The 16,611-nt window shown below is 41.0% G+C and overlaps 1 protein-coding gene across 1 annotated transcript in view; it reads right to left on the bottom strand.

The window, feature by feature from the left end:
* The window catches only part of GABRB2 (gamma-aminobutyric acid type A receptor subunit beta2), an 809,897-nt gene that overhangs the window by 252,454 nt on the left and 540,832 nt on the right, over positions 1-16,611 (bottom strand). Inside the window, exon 5 of the mRNA XM_073620842.1 lies at positions 11,037-11,119. Coding sequence (XP_073476943.1) covers positions 11,037-11,119 — 83 coding nt within the window. The remainder of the gene's footprint in view (positions 1-11,036; positions 11,120-16,611) is intronic.

Below are 16,611 nucleotides of genomic sequence, written 5' to 3'. Positions count from 1 at the left end.
TGCATAGTATTGGGTATATGGGCTAGTACTAACATTGAAGGGGTCTGAACACCTTAGGCTCTCTTGCTTTAGGAATACCGTTTTATTTTTTTTCCTACTAGTTTTAACACACGTCTGTTAAATAAGCAAGGGATCCAAAGGGTCCCTTATTATTTAATCAGGAGAACAAAGTAACTACTTTTACTAGGAATCAAGCACATTTTGGTACAGCAGGCATAGTGAAGAGTTCTACGTCTAGGATGCTGAAATAGAGTACAATAATAAAGCATTTGTTTTTAAATTTAAAACAATTATAAAAATATTGCAAGAAAAGTTTGAAAAAGGGCCAAATCTGTTTTCAGGAGCAAAGGAATGACTATGTTATTATTTGTTCATCTATAGTTGTTATAAAAAATAAATATTTCCATAAAGTTTAAATCCATATAATTCATATGGTTCCAATCTAAAATGACTAATTTATTCTATATGCTATCCTGGAGTTCGATCATGCCAAAATGAATGATAGATAGATAGATAGATAGATAGATAGATAGATAGATAGATAGATAGATAGATAGATAGATAGATAGACTGTATAAATAGAAAATCATTGTTTTCTATAGGACCTGTTAACATCATGTGCAATGCAATATATCGGAAAAATAAATTCTGCATACTGGTTGGCATTTTACCATTTAAGTTGAAGCAAATTAAAGTGATTGTAAAGTCTTGTTTTTTCCCTATAAAAATAACAAACGTGTTATAATTACCTGCTCTATGTAGTGGATTTGCACAAAGCAGCCCAGATCCTGCTCTTCTCGGGTCCCTCTTCTGTGATCCTGGCCCCTCCCTCCTGTTCAGTCTCCCCTCAGCAAGCAGCTTGCTATGGGGGCACCCGAGCCGAGTCACAGCTCCCTGTGTCCATACAGACACGGAGCTCCGACCCTACCCCACTCTCCTGATTGGCTAGCTGACTTTGATTGACAGCAGTGGGAGCCAATGGCGCCACTGCTGTGTCTCAGCCAATCGGGGGGGGGGGGACTGAGGGGGGCTGCTGCACACAGAAGACTTTTTATCCTAATGCATAGAAACCATTAAGATAAAAAACCTTCTGACTTTACAACACCTTTAATTTCTAGCAGCAATGTAGTGTGTTTAAAATGCATTTCAATGGGGGGGGGGGCGTGGCTAGCAGGCGCGGTGTATGGACGCTCACTGAAAGAGCTCCTCTCTGCCAAGGGCCATCAGACACTTATACAGCGACCCACAGCCTAGATTTTTACTGCCATCAGAGCGGTTCAGCTTGGGGAACACCAAGGATGACATCCAGGAAAAGAAAAGAGGGTACCTACCCCAACAAACTGACAGATTATTTCATGTGGCAGCGGCGGTCTCCTGAGCAAGATGGTGGTGGCAAGCAGGGGAAAAGCACACGAGGCTCTCACACACAGAGCGGCGCTGCACAGGGAAGAAGATCAAGCAGAGCTTACAGTTCACCTACCGCTGAGCAGTACTCCCTGCCTCCTTCAGCCTCATCCAGCCCAGCCAAAAGCAAGCCAAAACTGGATCACACAGAGGAGGATGATGAAGAGTAGGGATGAGCCGAACACCCCCCTGTTCGGTTTGCACCAGAACATGCGAACAGGAAAAAAGTTCGTTCGAACACGCGAACACCGTTAAAGTCTATGGGACACGAACATGAAGTGCTAATTTTAAAGGCTAATATGCAAGTTATTGTCATAAAAAAGTGTTTGGGGACCTGGGTCCTGCCCCAGGGGACATGGAACAATGCAAAAAAAAAGTTTTAAAAACTGCCATTTTTTCAGGAGCAGTGATTTTAATAATGCTTAAAGTCAAACAATAAAAGTGTAATATCCCTTTAAATTTCGTACCTGGGGGGTGTCTATAGTATGCCTGTAAAGGGGCGCATGTTTCCTGTGTTTAGAACAGTCTGACAGCAAAATGGCATTTTGAAGGAAAAAACCCATTTAAAACTACCTGCGGCTATTGTATTGCCGACAATACACATAGAAGTTCATTGATAAAAACGGCATGGGAATTCCCCAAAGGGGAACCCCGAACCAAAAAAAAAAAAAAAAAATGACGTGGGAGTCCCCCTAAATTCCATAACAGGCCCTTCAGGTCTGGTATGGATATTAAGGGGAACCCCGGCCAAAATTTTTAAAAAAATGATGTGGGGTCCCCCCAAAAATCCATACCAGACCCTTATCCGAGCACGCAACCTGGCAGGCCGCAGGAAAAGAGGGGGGATGAGAGAGCGCCCCCCCTCCTGAACCGTACCAGTCCACATGCCCTCAACATTGGGAGGGTGCTTTGGGGTAGCCCCCCAAAACACCTTGTCCCCATGTTGATGAGGACAAGGGCCTCATCCCCACAACCCTGGCCGGTGGTTGTGGGGGTCTGCGGATGGGGGGCTAATCGGAATCTGGAAGCCCCCTTTAACAAGGGGACCCCCAGATCCCGGCCCCCCCGTGTGAAATGGTAAGGGGGTACTTAAAAATGACAACAGAGTTTTTGACAATTCCTTTATTTAAATGCTTCTTCTTTCTTCTATCTTCCTTCATCTTCTGGTTCTTCTGGCTCTTCTGGTTCTTCCTCCGGCATTCTCATCCAGCATCTCCTCCGCGGCGTCTTCTATCTTCTTCTCCTCGGGCCGCTCCGCACCTATGGCATGGGGGGAGGCTCCCGCTCTTCTCTTCTTCTTTTCTTCTCTTCTTCTCTTCTTCATTTTCTTCTCTGGGCTGCTCCGCACCCATGCTGGCATGGAGGGAGGCTCCCGCTGTGTGACGGCGCTCCTCGTCTGACAGTTCTTAAATAACGGGGGACGGGGCCACCTGGTGACCCCGCCCCCCTCTGACACACGGTGACTTGACGGGACTTCCCTGTGACGTCACGGGGAATGCCACAGGGAAGTCCCGTCATGTCCCGTGCTTTAGAGGGGGGCGGGGTCACCGGGTGGCCCCACCCCCCGTTATTTAAGAACCGTCAGACAAGGAGACACCATCACACAGCGGGAGCTTCCCTCCATGCCAGCATGGGTGCGGAGCGGCCCGGAGAAGAAAATGAAGAAGAGAAGAAGAGAAAAAGAGAAGAAGGAAGAAGAGAAGAAGATGAAGAAGAAGATGAAGAGAAGAGCGGGAGCCTCCCCCCATGCCATGGGTGAGGAGCGGCCCGAGGAAAAGAAGATAGAAGACGCCGCGGAGGAGATGCTGGACGAGAACGCCGGAGGAAGAACCAGAAGAACCAGAAGATGAAGGAAGATAGAAGAAAGAAGAAGCATTTAAATAAAGGAATTGTCAAAAACTGTCTCTTGTCATTTTTAACATCTTTGACAGTTTTTTAGTGAAATGGTAGGGGTAAGTACCCCCTTACCATTTCACACGGGAGGGGGCGGGATCTGGGAGTCCCCTTGTTAAAGGGGGCTTCCAGATTCCGATAAGCCCCCCCGCCCGCAGACCCCCACAACCACCGGCCAGGGTTGTGGGGATGAGGCCCTTGTTCTCATCAACATGGGGACAAGGTGTTTTGGGGGGCTACCCCAAAGCACCCTCCCAATGTTGAGGGCATGTGGCCTGGTACGGTTCAGGAGGGGGGGGCACACTCTCATCCCCCCCTCTTTTCCTGCGGCCTGCCAGGTTGCGTGCTCGGATAAGGGTCTGGTATGGATTTTTGGGGGGACCCCACACCGTTTTTTTTTTTTTTTTTTTGGTGCGGGGTTCCCCTTAAAATCCATACCAGACCTGAAGGGTCTGGTATGGAATTTAGGGGGAACCCCACGTCATTTTTTTTTTTAATTTTGGCCGGGGTTCCCCTTAATATCCATACCAGACCTGAAGGGCCTGGTATGGAATTTAGGGGACTCCCACGTCATTTTTTTTTTTTTATTTTGGTTCGGGGTTCCCCTTTGGGGAATTCCCATGCCGTTTTTATCAATGAACTTCTATGTGTATTGTCGGCAATGCAATAGCCGCGGGTAGTTTTAAATGGGTTTTTTCCTTCAAAATGTCATTTTGCTGTCAGACTGTTCTAAACACAGGAAACATGCGCCCCTTTACAGGCATACTATAGACACCCCCCAGGTACGAAATTTAAAGGGATATTACACTTTTATTGTTTGACTTTAAGCATTATTAAAATCACTGCTCCTGAAAAAACGGCCGTTTTTAAAACTTTTTTTTGCATTGATCCATGTCCCCTGGGGCAGGACCCAGGTCCCCAAACACTTTTTATGACAATAACTTGCATATTAGCCTTTAAAATTAGCACTTTTGATTCCTCCCATAGACTTTTAAAGGGTGTTCCGCGGCATTCGAATTTGCCGCGAACACCCCAAATTGTTCGCTGTTCGGCGAACTTGCTAACAGCCAATGTTCGAGTCGAGCTTGAGTTCGACTCAAACTCGAAGCTCATCCCTAATGAAGAGGTAAGCTTGCACTCATCTCAGGATGATACTAGAGAATTGCAGGACTCCATAACTGACTTCCCCACCGCTAACACACCAATAATGGACACCACAGATATGTTGATATCTCTAAGATCCACACTGCATGCTGATATTCAATCTCTGACTAGACAATTCAAGTCTGAAATATCATCAGTGAACAAGAGAATCTCACATGTTGAAACAAAGATGGGTGAGTTTGCATGCACCTTTAATGACTTAGTTGATGCCCATAATGACAGAGATGACGACATGCTGCAAATTAAACTAAAGCTAGCAAATTTAGAAGACAGGTCAAGGAGGAACAACGTTAAAATACGTGGGATTCCTGAATCAGTTAAAACTCCTGACCTGAAACCTCACTTTATACAAATGCTGAAATCTGCCCTTCCAGAAGTTCCCCAAGATGAACTAGTTGTGGATCGTATTCACAGACTGCCTAAGCCCAAACATATAGCCGCACACCTTCCCAGGGACACTATTGTTAGGATCCATTTTTATCATGTCAAGGATCAGTTTATGGCAGCCACAAGAAACCGTGATTCCCTACCAGAGGAGTTCCAAGACCTATCTTTTTATGCTGATTTATCAGCTTTTACAATGCAACAGAGGCGTCAACTAGCCTCTATCACGAAGCCACTGAACAACCATCATATCACCTATCGGTGGATATACCCAGCAAAACTCATGATAATAAGAGAAGGAACAACACATGTGATCTCTAACATCAAAGATGGCCTCCGCCTCCTGCGGGAATGGCACATCATTATCCCTGACACAGACGTCCATGACAACAGTGGCTAGAAAGAAAGAGGTCCACAAACCAAACCTACTTCTAGGAAACCTCTACTTCTATTGCATCCCTGATGGCCCCGGGGATTGCCACCTTTCGTTTACTTGTTAAACACCCCTCAGTTGAGCGGTTATTCTTACCGCACAGATTCTTTTAAGAATCACAAGTTAATATTGATACTCTGTTTGTTGCTGTTAACTGTTTTTTTTCTTCAAGAAGTTTCCAAGAGCCGGTTCCATCTCTGTGTAACCCACAGAACTACCATCTATACCACCTGAACAGGATCTCCACCCGCAGCATCATCATCACAGCATATCCGCAACAACCACCACCTGAGATTCCCTTCAACCACAAGTCCCACCTTACGGATCACCACATTGCCAACAACTGAACATTGCCTGTCTGAACAGACACACGCCGCTTATTGGACTCAAGGTAATCAGAATCTATATTATTTGTCACGGCTTATAACTAAGAATAACCGAAAGCCTCATCATGCCAATCAAAATTGTATCCCTCAATGTTAAAGGTTTAAACAGCCCATACAAACGACAAATGGCCTGGAAAGGGGCCAAAAATCTTCACTGTGATGTGATATGCTTCCAGGAAACCCATTTTGCAGCAAATAAATCACCTAATTTTCAAAATCGCCAGTTTTCACACGTTTTTCAAGCAAATTATTCTTAAAAAAAAAAAGGGGTGTCGCCATAGCTATTAAAGACACTTTACAATTCCAAAGTCTGGATATTCATTTGGACAACTCAGGTAGATTTATAATCTTAGTATGTGAACTTAACGGCAAAAAATTCACCTTAGTGAATATTTACCTTCCAAACAGCTATCTTTTCTAAAAAAAAGTATGGAAAAAAGTCTCATCGATGAAACAAGGTCATATCATTATGTGTGGAGACTTTAATGCTGTCCCCAACAGAGACTTAGATGTATCCAGCCAGACCAAACATTCGAGAAGCAGATTGACCCTGAATGATTTCATCTCATCTTCCGGTTTGTATGATGTGTGGAGATGCCAACATTCCTCCGAAAAGGACTTTACACTTTATTCTAGCGTACACCATACATATTCTCGAATAGACTTGTTTTTAGTAGATAAATTTATCCTGCAACAGATTACAAAATCAGATCTGCACTATATTACCTGGTCGGACCATGCTCCGATATCTGTAGTCATGGGGGATCGCTGCGCCGAGACCAGGGCTAACAGATGGCACAATGACATTTTCACACTATCTCAACCACAAAATCTAACGAAAATTGAAAAAGCAATTAAAGAATTTTTGCCATCAACCCCCCTCGGTAGGCGACCCCTTCATGCTATGGAACGCACATAAGGTTTACGTGAGAGGTTTACTCATACAGATGAGTGATAGAGCAAAGAGACAAAGATCGGAAAAACTAAATACCATATTAGCTAAAATTCAACAGTTAGAAAATTCAAACAAACAGCAAATTACGCAAAACGTAAGAGAAGCATTGTTTAAGACCAGGCAGGAACTGCGAACACTCCTAATATCAAGCTATAACCAACAATTAAGATCATTAAAAGCTCAGACATATAGATACGGGAATAAAGCAGGGAAGTTGTTAGCTACACAATTAAAAGAAAAAACTATCAAACAAAAAATATCTTACCTCCTTAACCCCAAATCCAACAGAAAAGTTAACAACCCACAAGAAATAGCAGATGCTTTTAGCGATTATTACGAGCAATTATATAACCTTAAAAAAGACCCAGACACCTATCAGCCCAATGACGCGCTGATATCAGAATTTCTGGAATCAATACATCTCCCTAAAATTTCACAAGAAGATCTGACATACATAAACCAACCATTTACACTACAAGAAGTAAATGATGCTATCAAACATCTCCCTCGCAACAAAGCCCCAGGCCCAGATGGTTACTCCTCAGAATATTATCAAATATTCTCCTCCATCCTAACCCCTCACCTACTTCCTGTATTTGAAGCTGCAACAAGTACGGCAAAATTCCCCTCAGAAATGCTTACAGCCACAATCATAACTCTCCCCAAACCAGGCAAAGAGCCCAATCTTCCACAGAACTTTTGGCCAATATCTTTATTAAATGTAGATGTCAAACTACACGCTAAATTGATAGCGAATAGATTATCAAATATTCTACCCAAACTAATAAATTATGACCAGGTGGGATTTGTAATGGGTCGCCAAACTACAGATGCCACCAGAAGAATGTTAAATCTTCTTCATTTGGTGGAGGAAAACAAAGAGCCTTCTCTGCTTCTGGCCTTGGATGCTGAGAAGGCCTTTGATAGGGTGCATTGGGGGTACTTGTCCAAAGTCATGGATAAGTTTGGTTTGGTCGGCCCAATGCAAAAGGCCATAATGGCGTTATACTCCTCACCCTCCGCATTTGTATACACAGAAGGTATGTTCTCTAAGCCATTTCTCATTACAAATGGAACAAGACAGGGGTGCCCTTTGTCCCCCATAATTTTTACCATGCTTATGGAACCACTAGCGGAAAAAATAAGATCCCATCCATCCATACATGGTATTAAATTACAAGACCACCACCACAAGATCTCATTATTTGCAGACGATGTTATTTTATCTCTATCGAACCCAGACAAATCATTACCTTCAGCACATGATGTCCTTGCACAATTTAGTAAGGTATCTTACTATAAAGTTAATGCATCTAAGTCCAGCATACTAGGAATACATATACATAAAAAACTCGAAAATCACCTCAAACACACCCTACCATATCCCTGGACAAACGAATCAATTAATTACTTAGGTATCAAGCTTACTTACCCAGTATCGAAAATATATAACATTAACTATACCCCATTACTTTCCTCCTTTCAGCCAGAATTGTCCAGACTTGGGAAACACCATTTGACATGGCTAGGCCGATTAGCAGCGTACAAAATGCTCGTTCTACCGAAATGAATATATATATTCAGAGTCCTACCAATACCAGCCCCAGCATCATTCTTTAGATTAATGCAAAAACAATTATCCAATTTCGTATGGGCGGGGAAAAGACCAAGGTGCTCCCCTGAAATACAAACCAAAAACAAAATGGTAGGGGGCATGGGCTTACCAATACTAAAAGACTACCATACAGCAGCAGTCCTGGACCAACTTAAAAACTGGTTCTCTACCCTTATTTCTAAACCCTGGTGCCACTTAGAAACAGCACGTTTAAACAAATTGTCACCATTGTCATTTCTAATTGCAGCCAAAGCACATAAACAGAGTAGAAGACCCCTCCCACTAACAATACAAGCATTATTACAATCCTGGGAGGAGATTTGTATTACGGGGAATGAATTTTACCCTTCAACAGAGGTACCCATTCCCCTTGACACACTACAATGGACAATTCCTAACATTAACCTTCACAACTGGTATAAAGAAAAAATACTGAATATAGTGGATATTATGTGTGGCAATAAGCTGTTACCGTTTAGCTCAATACAACAGAAATTTAATCTCAATAACTCTGAATTTTTAACGTATACTCAGATTTCTTCATACCTCCAAGCGGCTAAGGCCACACATGTGTCTATAATAGAAAAAGTATGGACCTTTCTCCAATCCAAAAACCCCAATTTAAAAGGAATAAAAGTGATCTATAACTCTCTCCACTCTAAAGATGCTTTTACAAAAAATAAACAAATTATCAAATGGGAAAAGGAAATAGGTAAAGAATTCACAGATCTCCACTGGAAACAAGCGATTACTAACAATCGTAAATTTTCCAGATGTGCCAACTATGAGGAACTAACACAAAAACTAATGATAAGATGGTACTACACACCGTATATTACAGCAAAATTTTCTAAAGCCAATTCAAACCTATGTTGGAGAGGGTGTGGACAGATAGGGACCCTAGCACATATGTTATGGTCATGCCCAGAGGTCAAAAAATTTTGGTGGAAAGTCTATGATATGCTCTCTAAATTAACTGACTGCACGGTGGTCCCAAAGATAGAACAGGCTATTCTAGGGATGAATATGGATCAGTATAAACCTGAACTTAGATGTATTGTAACACACGTCTTGCTGGCAGCAAGAATGGAACTGGTATACAGGTGGAAATCTATTGATGTACCTACTACTAGGGACATAAAATTAAAAATAAACACTATAACAGAATACGAAACAATTATGGCATACAGAGATGGAAACTCTTCAAGGTTTGAAAATAACTGGTCTCCATGGAAACTATTTCTCTCTTCCAATTATTTGTTATAAATCTTATCCTTTAGATAATCAAACTATCTGTAGCTAGTAATATATACAAACTAAGACATATCCGTTTTCTTCGAGTCGTACTTATAGTTACTTGAAATGTTTATTGATTTACTCAATACTCTACAAGTGGGGGGTAGATCCTTTGCGGGCACAGTTTGTTCCCATTGGGATGCCCGGGGGATCTTTATCTCCTCTATATATATTTTGCCTTCTTTTTTTATTTGTTTATCACTGTTTATGAGACTCGTATCATTATTTATATCTCACATATACATCACAGTAATAAAGTAACACCCCACAAGCTACAATGAAGAATGCTACAGAAATTTTTAATGTCTAGAATTGTTTAATGCTCTCTAATGCTTAACTTTACAGTTGATACAGGATTTTTCTTAAATATAATCTTGTATGACTGCATTTATGTGACTTTGTAAAAAAAACTTTTTCAATAAAAATTATTTGAACTAAAATGCATTTCAATGTAGTATGTGTCTAAAAAGCATTTTTATTGTGAACCTAGCTTAAACAAGTATCCTTGTATTTTGTTTTTTTAAACAAAACAGCAAACATAGCACATATAATGACAAATCAACTAATTCTTGTTAACACAGTAAAGCTCTTGCAAGTTGATTCTATCTGATAAAATTGATGTTACTACAACTCACTTCAATCTGTACACATATAAGCATACAAGAACATCTTTCAATTTAATAAGTATAGATTTATCAGGATGATATAGTAATACAACACACAAAAGAAATAATAAATGCAAAGCATACTTTGTATACAAGTAACCTGGGCTAAAAGCATACAGAATTTGACAGGACAGCAAAAAGTGGCAGTAGAATACCATGTTTCTCATGAAAAAAAGTAATGTCCTGCAATATCAGCTTACAGCCTTAAAAAATAGCATCTTTTGACTTATTCATCATTTGGATCTTGCAAGGCAGTGTCACTAGCTAGCAGCGCCATTGCCTTTACTTACAGTGCTATAGTACTCCTGCTAATGTAAGCTTATTAATGGAGCTGTGACCTAACATAGCTTTCTGAAACTTGAATTAGTTTGTGGTGTGAAGACATGAAACTGCTATGGTATCTTCAACTGATGTGGGAAGAAATAAGAAATGTCAAGGCCTTGTAAGAACACTCATATAATATAATAGTATAAGCCACGGCGCCAGAAGAGTTGTTTCTATTAAATTCCTTTGAGTTGATGTCAACTAGTGATCATCTTTTGGGCAGTTATATTGTGTTTTCCCATCATACAGATATTAACATTGATTGTAATGCAATTTTTCCAAGTAAAGTTTAGACAAAGCTCAATTTGGCTCAAATCTAATGAATTTATAAGTATGTTTTTTAGAGTGGACAGGAACTAGATAAGTTTGAAGACATTTACAAACAATCATGACAATTCTGTATAGATAGCATCACTAATAATTAGAACCCAGGATCTACTGTTGCCATACTGAAATGATTCTCCTTAGCAGTCATTGCAACACTGTAAAATATTCAGTAAGCATACATGTTACTCACAACTTTCGATCTCTAATGTACAGTTCTGTTCATCTAGTGGATATCTTCTCAGATCCATCATGCATGCTGCTGTTGTTGTAATCCTAGAAAAAGAATGTCATTTTAATTACTGCAAAAAAGGAGGAAATATGTGTATAATTGAAAGTATCAATTATTCAATATTAAAGGGAAAGCAAAACATTTTGACATAAAATGCTCATCTTCATAAATCATGTGCTGGATACAGTAAGCTAGAACCGTAATTACTCTGCTGACATAAAGTCATTTGGTCAATAAAAACACATTATTTCTAAACAGGTCAACGTGACCTAGACTTGACACTCATTATGTGATGGTAGAATGAGTGACAAGCTAAAGTGAAACCTTTAAGACATGGCAATGATACATTTTTATGTGACATAATTAAGGTCTGCAGTGTACTTTCAAAGTTGACCATGTAATAGACACGTTAATTAAAGGTTTATTCAATGATGTTTAAAGACACTGATTGCTCCAAGAATGACTGAAAGTGCCCATTATGGTCAAAATAAAAGGCATTGCAGAAGATAATAGAACCCTTTTCAGGGCTGTATTTTTAGTGAACGGAGGGGGGAAATAATTTTTGCTATTCGATTTCAAAACGTAAGAACAGATCAGTCAATTTCCCTTTAGAAGAAAATAGGCAATTTTTTGTGTAAAGGTTTTGTTCAACGCTATATATCATTCAGATACTGAATGTTGCATATTGTACAACCAACTTTTACACAGAATAACAAAACCCCTTAAAAAAGTATATTAACAAATAATAATGATGACAATAAAACAATAATAATTATTTGGTGTTCTGCGACAATTTTTTGTTTACAAATGTTTTTATTAAGAAATTCAGACAGGTAAATGGAAAAAATATAACAAATACCTTAATTAGCATTGAGAGTTTTATACTGTACATAGGTATAATCCGTGTACATACAAACAGTCATCTGAATGGAGTGCTGAAATTCAAAAGTTTTGTAGGTAGCACTCACAATGCTCAAGTTCTTGTAATGCTATTGATTAACTTTTTACAAAACTAAAAAGATACAAAAAATAAAAATAAATACTGCTACTAGTGCAACAGGTGTTATACAAAACTCACTGCATAACTATCTTGTCTAGTTTATCTGCATATGTTACTGTATAGTCAAGGCACTATTGGTGTTGGTTTTTTAAGAAAACAGGCCCATAACAAATCACACTGTTAGGGCCGGAAGTGCTCTCTGGTGCCCATGAGGCAGAATCGCCCCTCCCCCAGCCTGCTAAGAAGGCCAGGAGCCCCATTTTCGTTCAAAGATTCGCATAGTATCCATAAGTGTGTGGTGGATGCATTCCATCAGTTTTATTGATTCCATGTGAAGAAGCACCTGGGACCATGGGACTGAGGGTTTACGCCAGTTTAGGGCTATTGCCCATTGTATAGCACTAAACAGCGTGTAGACCAATTTTTGCTCAGGGGGTATGACCTCTGGGAGGTCTGCAAACAAAATACACATTTGGTATGTCGAGGTGATGCTAGATCCCGTTATTTGAAGTACTTTCGAAGCCCAGAACCTTACAGCTCCAGAAAGTATGGAGGAGAATACCCCTTTCTCCAAAGTCTCTGAAACATCTGTCCAGGAAGCCTGGGAACATTCTATGAATTCTAACTAGTGTATAATACCATCTAGTGTGCAGTTTTTACTACTGTTTCTTTAATGGCAACTGAGCAGGTACATTTATGCATATTAGTGACCATATCACGCCAGTCTTCTGCTGAAAACTCCAGGCCCACCTTAGATTCCCATTCAAGCATTGCTTGGGATTTAGCTTCTGTGTGATGGTCGTTTAGGTGCATATATAATGTGGAAATCGTTCCTCTATCCCTGGACCCTTCATGGCACAAATTTTCAAATTGTGTTCTAGCATCATCCCTTATTTGGGAACCTTTTGGAAGAAATAGCGTATCAGTAGGTATTTGTAGAGATCTGAGTTGGGTATGGCGTAGTTTTGATTCAAATGTTCAAAAGAACAGAAGTGGTGCCCTGTAGCAATGAATGCAGCGTCACCAGTCCTTGTGAGGACCAGTTTGCAAAATCTATATCTGCATGAAATGCCACCGGGAAGTTAGGGTCACCCAAGAAAGATGTCAATAGGGTGGGTTTAGAGAAAAGCTCAAACTTTTCTTTGTACGAAGTCCAAAGATACAGGACTGCCCCACTATTCCATTGAGCTGGGAAATAATTCTATGGTTTACTGCATTAGTCCACAAAAAGCCTGGGACAAAATATGGTTTAATGGAAGCTCTCTCAAACTGTAGCAATGGTATGTGAGTGGGGGATGTGTGCCATTGGGCTAATTGTACCAGCCTAGCTGCCAGATAGTACTTTCATAAGTTCGGGCATCCCAGGCCCTCTCTCAGGAACTAAACATCAGTGACCTGCCCATGCGTGGTTGTTTACCCTGCCAGATAAATTTTAGCAGATCTGTTTGAATGGCCTGTATGGTAGATCTTGAGACATACAGTGGTAGGGCCCTGAAGTAGAACAATAGTTTTGGAAGAACCAACATTTTGACAGCTTGTATTCGGCCTAAAAAGGGGATGTGATATAGGGACCACTGAGCAAGTAACCTTTTAATATTGGAGAAGGCCTGAGGATAATTGTGGGTGTATAATTGTTTGAGAGTTGGTGCTAGACATATACCCAGGTATTGTAAGGTTTCCATATTCCAGGAGATCTCAAATCTGCTCTTTAGGGATGATACCAAGGAATGTGGTAAGTTTATAGGCATAGCTACACACTTGGATTAACTCCCAGACCCGATATATAATTAAAGATGTCCAGTGCTATGAAGAGATTGGGCAAAGGGATTAAAGGGTCAGTTAGGAACAATACGACATCATCTGCATATAGACTTAATTTAACGTCTTGATTATTACTACAGTATCCTCTAATGTTGGGATTGCTATTGATATGACGAGCCAGGGGTTCTATCGCAAGGGCGAATAAAAGAGGGGATAGAGGGCAACCCTGTCTAGTACCCCTCCCCAGGGAAAAGTATTCTGATGAACAACCTGGAAGTTTAATTCTGGTTTGAGGTTGGCGATAAAGATCACAGAAACCTCTAACAAATTCTCCCTGGATCCCGAATTTGGCTAAAATAGTGTCTAAATATGGCCAGAGGACACTATCAAAGGCCTTGTTAATGTCTAGACCAGGAGTCTCAAACTGGCGGCCCTCCAGCTGTTGCAAAACTACAAGTCCCATCATGCCTCTGCCTGTGGGAGTCATGCTTGCAACTGTTGGCCTTGCAATGGCTCATTGTAATTGTAGTTTTGCAACAGCTTGTTTGAGACCCCTGGTCTAGACGCAGCATCAAAACTTTGTGAGTGCAAGTCAGCATCTTGTATAATATTTGATGTATATGTTATTGGTTATATAACCGTTTGTTCTGGGGAGATTAATGTCATGATGATGGATGCTAGGCGATCTGCTAACAGGTGACTAAATATTTTTACGTCATTGTTAATGACCGATATAGGTCTATAGTTCTGGGGAAGGCAATGATCTTTTCCTGGCTTTGGGATCAATGACATGTTGGCCATAAGCATATCAGTAGGGAATGGGTCTCCAGCTAAAACTTTATTAAAAAGTTTTGTCAATTTTGGGGTTAATAGTCCAGAAAACCTTTTATAATATAGGGCTGTGTAGCCATCTGGGCCTGGGGCCCTAGAAGGTTTCAGTGTGAAAATAATTGAGGCTACCTCCTCTTCTGTGTAGGGGGCATTCAGGGATTGCTGTTGTTCCTCAGTAAGCTTAGGTAGGGAAATAGCATTCAATCAGGATTGGGATGTGGGAGCACAGGGTCAGCCAGTAGTGTTTGATAGTATGTGGAAAACAGTTGTAACACCTCCTTTAAATGTGAGGCGAGGTTCCCTGTCATGTCCCACAGCTTTTAGGTGTGTGTGGGTTGTAAGGATTGTTTCAGTTTCCTTGCGAACATGGTCAAAGCCGAATTGCTATACAGCAGGAAACGAGCCATGGACCACCTAAGTGATTTTTCAGTTTAGTCTGATAGGAGAGTATCCAGTGCTCTCCTTTTCTGAATTAATCTGGTTGAGCAATTCTTGTGTAGGAGTTCGACCATGTTGGTGATAGTTTTTCTAGGTCAGCCATGGGGAAGGTAATATCTAGGAGTTTTTGGCATTTACGCTCCGAGGCGAGCTGCATAAGCCGTCCCCTCAATACAGCCTTGTGTGCTGCCCACAGGGATGCAGAGGAGATCTCCCCGACATCATTGTGTGTAAAGTATTCTGATATGAATTCTGTTATCTGGGATATTGCTATTGGATCCGTGAACATGGAGTCATTGAGCCTCCAGGCTCCCACATCTCTGGAGAGACCAATGTGAGAAAAGACACAAAACACCATATGGTGGTCAGACCATGGGCATGCATGGATTCTGGCAGAGGTGGAGTTAGCCGGGATGGGAGTAAAAAGTGTACTCCCTGCCCCCCACATTATGAGCTCTCCAGGTGTCCAATAGCTGGTGGGTTCTTAGTTGGTACTGTAGCAATTTTGGGAAGGCATTAGTGGTCTGCCCCTTGCTACCCCTGTCTAGATCTGACTGTGCTACCAGGTTAAAGTCCCCACCTATTAGCATATGAGGAGAGTGGTATTTATCTAGTGTTAGGAAAAAGCTTTTAAAAAAGGAAGCCTGAGAGTCATTCGGTGCATATACAGAGGCAATAGTAATGCTTGTCCCCTGGATACACCCCTTAACAATTACAAAACAACTATCTGGGTCTCGATAGGTGTGTTGTACATCGAACATAACCGTATTCCTTATAAAAATTGCAGCTCCACGTGTCTTGGACTCATATGTGGTATAATATCCTTGTTCAAAGGCCCAACTAAAATAGTGTGCATGGTTTTGGGAGGAAAAATGCATCTCCTGGAGAAGCAGGACATCAGCACCCAATCTCTTGTAGGCTCGAAAAGGCTTTCCTCCTTTTATTTGGGGAGTTAAAACCTTTCAGGTTGTGGGAAATTACTTTAAGTCCCATAATTTAGAGGAACTGAGAGGCACTTGGTTATAGACAAGTCTAGGACACGTTGTTGACCTTTTAAATCCAGCAAACCGCTCTGCGGTAACCTTATGCATTAATAGGTTGATGCAATAAACAGCACATGAGTCATTACATATCCACTTGGTCATATATGAAATGACAGGTATACTATCAAGTAACTTGCATGTAAAAAATAACGTGTGCAGCAATAATAAACAAAAAAGTAATAATAACAAATAGGAAAACTCTTGCAACAACTTCTGCAAATTCTTGTAAGAGTCAGCCATGACTGCATAAAGCAGCTTTTCTACTATGGGGGTCAGGAGAGACATAATCACCCTGACCAAAAGATACCTCCTAATTCGGACCAATTGGTCCAGAACTCCAATCAAGTGGTGAAGACTGTCTGCCTAATCTGGCTATTGCACTGAATCTGGTCCTGAAAAAACCAGAGGGAGACAGATCAAAAAAACCAAAAGATCGGAAATTATGGGCTTGAAGCGACTTGAT

This window comes from Aquarana catesbeiana, linkage group LG03 (genome assembly GCF_042186555.1).
Source record: "Aquarana catesbeiana isolate 2022-GZ linkage group LG03, ASM4218655v1, whole genome shotgun sequence".
NCBI lineage: Eukaryota > Metazoa > Chordata > Amphibia > Anura > Ranidae > Aquarana > Aquarana catesbeiana.
This window is presented reverse-complemented; position numbering and strand designations above follow the sequence as displayed.